The sequence below is a fragment of the Vigna umbellata genome, chromosome 7 (assembly GCF_029865625.1).
Source record: "Vigna umbellata cultivar VRB3 chromosome 7, Vumbellata_1.0, whole genome shotgun sequence".
Taxonomy (NCBI): domain Eukaryota; kingdom Viridiplantae; phylum Streptophyta; class Magnoliopsida; order Fabales; family Fabaceae; genus Vigna; species Vigna umbellata.
In genome coordinates, this window is record NC_142171.1 from 14,204,139 (window position 1) to 14,209,637 (window position 5,499).

Here is a 5,499-nt window from a genome sequence, read left to right on the forward strand (position 1 = left end):
TATTATTCAAACACTCAAAGATGCTATAACTATAGCATTATTATGAGGATCAAATCTGGGTGGGTTAGGAACTTGGCACTCCATAAATAGACAAAATCTTACAATAAAACAAACTAACACACCACCATTGTCACCTTTTTTTCCTCTCCTTTTTTGTGTAGCAATTTAAAATAGTTAAACATTTAATGGTATAATTAAAATAGAATAAAGTGTGGACAGGACCAAATCCTGAATGAACCCCACCATCCAGCCTTGCTGCCACCCTATTTGCATGCTTTTGTTCATTTCTCTCTGACACCCTTTCCTTCATTCATTCTTCCCATTCACTCACCTCTATCTATCTCTTCATCTCCCATTCTTCTCTCCTCCATTTTCTCATCCAAATCCACCACAAACCCTTATAACAAACACCTCATCTGCATATTCTCAAACCAAAACTTTCACCCACTTCAAACACATCAATGGCAGTTGAAGCTCGTCACTTTAACATCCTCCATCCTCAACAACTCATACCCAATAGGTGAGTACATCTCTTCTCACCCTTTTCTTCTTTTCTGTTTCATCATTCTCGAGTTTAATGTTTTTCTTTTTTCTTTTTCCTCTTCTGATGAACCTGCAGAGAAACCTTAACCAACCCAATGGATGCCACCATCATGAACATGTACGCCACTCAAACGGGTTTGGGTTTGGGTAATTACTCGATGCTGCCTCTCTCCGGCACCACCACCGCGTCGGAGACCTTTTATCCGCCGCCTCACTTCAGCTCTCTCCTCCAGAAACCCGCTGTCTTGGAATCCGACAACAGCACTCTTTCCTACAACAACAAGGTTGTTCCCGTTTCCAGAAAACGCTCCAGAGATTCCATCCACGACAACAATTTCCCTTTCCATCCATACCCTCAGAAGAAAACCGATTCTTTCTCCTTCCTTGGCGAAGACATTTCCTCTCACATCCATCGTCAACAGCTCGACCTCGATGCCCTCGTCTCCCAACACGTAATTCACTTACCCTTCTCTGATTTCATCGAAATTTCAGTTTTCTGAAACACAAATCACTTTTCCGAGTTTTTTCATTTGGGTTTTGTTTAATCAGTCTTCATTTTCATCCCCTCAACTTCTCCGAATTTTCCAAACACAATACTCAATATTTTTAACAAAAATCAACAGTGCAAAAGACTACTTTTCTAACCCATCAGCAATGATCTTAGCATGGTTTTTAATTGTAATAATGCACATCTTCGATATTGATTACTTTTTTCTGTGTCTTGTAATTTTGAAGTTTCTGTGAGTATTTGATTCAGCGAATGAGTTGCATTAACTGATGTAATTTGGAATGTCTGCAGATGGAGAAGGTTAGGATGGAGTTAGAAGAAAAGAGAAAGCGGCAAGCCAGAAGATTGATGGAGAGCATTGAGGTGGAAATGGCGAAGAGGCTGAGAGCGAAAGAAGAAGAGATTTTGAAGATAGAAAAATTGAATTGGGTTTTGGAAGAGAAAGTGAGATCACTGAGCATCGAGAATCAGTTTTGGCGCGACCTGGCTCAGACCAATGAGGCCACCGCCAATGTCCTACGCACCAATCTCGAGCAGGTCTTGGCGCAGGTATCAGCGCCACCGCACACGGCGGATGAAGATGCGGAGTCGTGCTGCGGGAGCAGCGACGAGGGGTGGCGTACGTTAGCCACCGGGGCGCAGGACAAGGAAAAGGAAGGTTGCAGCGAAATAAAAGAAAATATTATTATTGTTAATAATAATAATAATAAAAACAATTATAACGATAATGGAAAAAGCGGTGGGAAGAGATTGTGCAGAAAGTGTGGGGAAAAGGAATCGTGCGTGCTAATCTTACCGTGCAGGCACCTATGTGTCTGCACAGGTTGCGGGTCTAGTTTAGACTCTTGTCCTGTTTGTAAATCCATCAAAAATGCCAGTGTTCATGTAAACATGACATTATAATCATCATTAATTTCTCAAAATGAAATTAGAAAAAAAAAGATTAATTTTTAATTTCATCTATCTTTTATTTTCTGCAAATATTGCTTTGTTTTGAATGGGAATGAATGAGTGTGGTGAGTCACGAGATTTGGATGAGAAGACACGACATGAAGTGGAGAGACATGGAATCTTAAAAGTCATGATTAAAAATGAGGATTTAGATTATGAAATGAAATATCTTAGATTATGAGAGAGGGGTAAAAGAGTAAAAAAGCGAAGGAGGAATGTGGGACCCAGGGCGCACCTACCCGACAGCTACTGATAGTACCCCAATAGAGAAACTAGGTAGTGAGCGTGAAAGTGGCGCGTGGAGTCAACGAGTAGGTGAAAGCGAAAGGTGTGCGGCAAAATCTGACACGTAGGACGCGCGCAAATGTCGCTGTTGGGTGAAGAGTGGCTGCAACAGCAATTTCTCTGTCTTCTTTTATGCGCGACCAGAGTGTTGGGGACCCACGCACCTGGGGCCAAAAGCCTAAGCACAAAACGACACCGGAACTGGTTGTTGGCCAAAAAAATAATACGATAAATAAATAATATATTTTTAGAAAAAAGGGAAATAAATAAAAGGACGCAGGAGTGTCTGGGAATCTGCGAAGGGTAATAATTATTGTGAAAGCAATGCATTGATTCCGAATAGGTGCAGGAAACGACGGCGTTTTCCTGGCACATCGTTTTTATATAATTTTACTGAATCTTGAATAATTTTGATTAATTTATTTATGATTATTACTGTGTGTGGGTGGAAATAGGATAGGGTAGTTGGGATTTCACGGCACCCAGTTAAAATAAGGTAAGGCTGTGATGGCAGATTGAGTCGTCTGTGTTATTATTATCACCTCTTTCTTTTTTTCAACTCTCTGTGTCTCTGCTCTGACTCATTCCGAATTTCCAAGTTCCACCTCCAACAAAACATCAAATAAACACTAAAAAAATACTGCAACGTTTCCTTGTACTGTGTGCTACGAACCACTGCCTTACATTAAGTGTCTCAGAACTACTTTTTATCTATTTTATTTTATATTAAATCACTTTATTTTTATATATTTCTTTAACAAATGTAATTTAAATTTTACATTCTTAAACAAATTATTGTATGACAATGATTTGACTGTAATAATATGATAAATACATCAAATTATAAAAATAATAGAATTAATAAATACTAAAGTTTTCTAAATTTTAAATTTAATCTTAATCTTACTAAAACTTGTAAAATTGATTTATTTTCACTTATTTAGTAGATACTCACTTCCTCATCTATGATGAATGAGATCTCCAACATTTTAACATTTTTTTCGAATTTTTGTATATAATTTAATTATTATTTTAATACTTAAAATTGTATTTGTATTTTTTAAGACTTCCACGTTACAGTGTGATTCTAAAATTTTAAAATTATATGTATTGAAATTTATTTTTATTCTGAAAAATCAGATAAATATTTTCGAAACCGAACTAAGAGAGGGAAAAGAATCACGTAAAGAAAAGATAAGGATAATGTGGGAAGAGGATAAGTACCATTATAAATAAATATCAAATTGAATATATAAATTAATTAAAATTTATGACGTCATCGTCAATTTATTTTTTGAATTTCTATGTCTAGATTCTTCCTCTCCTAAAAATTACTTTTATTTTTCAAACTTTGTTTTTTTAGAAAAGAAAAGGTGAAAAGAAAATGCCTGATATTTCTAAAATGTTAAAGGTAGTAAATAAAAATAATTATAAATAATTTCAATAATGTGATAAAATAAAAAATAATCGAAATAATCTTTATTGCAAAATTAGTCCCTATTGAAAATACCACCATTTAAATTACTTAATTTTATTTTAAATATACTAACTTCATTATATTGCTTTTAGTGATAAACTCATGTTTACGTAACTGGTATAAAATAATTCTAAATAGACAAAATCATTTATACAAATTATAACCTAAGAAGACATTAATCATGTATAAGTGAAAATCAGTTTTCCTTTTAATTTTTCACTTTTACTTCATAAAAATATGTAAGTGTAAAATAATAAAACATTAATAAATTAGCAAAGAGTAATTAATATTATCAAGAACTTTTTTTAAAAAAAATAAAAAGTAGAAAGAAGAAGTTACTAAACAATATTTGCATGATGTTTTCTTGATTAACTTGTCTTCCAAAGCAAAATTTGTTTATATTTTAATAATCTATTCTATATTTTGATAAGATATGTATTTATTATGATCATTTCTTTCTTCTTAGGGTAAGAATCCATAAAATGTTTTTTTAAAATTGATAGTGTGATTTAAGTATTAGATTCAAATATTTTAATGTTAAAGTTCAAAGTATTAATAGAAATTTTATAAGATGAGTTTTATTATTTCAAGTTACATTATTTATTTTAAAAAAAAATTTTAGAGTTTTTTCTTATCTCTAGATATTTTATCTGTTGAGTCATCTGTTTGAAGATTAGGTGTTAAAGTGATCATTGGGCCAAGGTCTTCTAGTCTAGTCGAACAATTTTTATAAAATAGTAAGTTAGTTTCTATTCATTTTTTCTAATTTCACATTTTCCAATGCATATGAGTAGTTTTCCACTACATGTGTCATCTAAGTTTCTTGTTAGGTTCTCCGCTAATTAATGGTTATAACTACGTACCCTAATCATGATTCTGCGGCTTGTAAGTTTAGATAGAGCTTTCTAAGTTGAGGAAGCGACTTTAGGTTCTTTTTAGGTCCTTTAGTCATTTAACTGGTAAAGGAAGCTAAATACCTCTGTTCTATATGTTAATGCTTTGATAATCTGAATTTATATGCTAAAGTTTGATTAAAGAGATTTAGCTTGTGGAGATTTTGTTGTATTGTGGTGCAATTGCTTGGACTTGACCTATATGTGTGATATTTGATATTGAGAAATGATTGCGATGAATGCTTGTTGTATATTGCTAGTTTTGATCATTTGAGTTGTTGCAATTGATGTTGTAATTGGTTAATAACTCTTGTTTAACCTTGAAGTAGTGGAAGGTGAAAGTTTTGGCTAGTCTTGGGTCTGATTTGGGGTTTTAATAGGTGATTTTCTTGAGGAATGGTTTTGCAGAGAAACTTGATGTTTGGGGTTAGTTTTTAGGTCATTTAAGACTTGTGTAGCTTTTTAGTTCAATAAAATCTGATGTGAATTATTTAGAATCTGGTATAGGGTTTTAGATAACCAAAAATACGATGTTGAATAAAGAAGTATTAATTGAGTTCAATTATAGGTTTGTTTTGTGTTAAATAATGGGTTTTGATAGGTGATATTTTGAGAAGGATTGGATTAAGAATTTTGGGGTTTAAAGTATGTTCTTAAGCTATTTAAGACTTGTTTAGAGGTTGAGTTTACCAAATTGTGATGAAGAATGAGTAGAATTATGGGTTATGAAAATGGTGTTTTAGTTTGAATGACTTAGAAATTCATAAAAGGATTAGACTTGTAGAATTTAAGAGGAGTCATAAACACTTTGACGAGTTCCATTAAGGTTTGAAATAACAAAT

General features: G+C 33.3%; 1 protein-coding gene across 1 annotated transcript; it reads left to right on the forward strand.

Moving 5' to 3' along the window:
* The first annotated feature begins 236 nt into the window (after nt 1-236).
* Nucleotides 237-2,005, forward strand: LOC124822079 (putative BOI-related E3 ubiquitin-protein ligase 3). The gene is made up of 3 exons (XM_047294044.2): nt 237-520; nt 620-995; nt 1,343-2,005. The coding sequence occupies exons 1-3, from the start codon at nt 462-464 to the stop codon at nt 1,952-1,954; spliced, it is 1,047 nt and encodes a 348-aa protein (XP_047150000.2). The 5' UTR covers nt 237-461; the 3' UTR covers nt 1,955-2,005.
* Nucleotides 2,006-5,499: the final 3,494 nt, after the last annotated feature.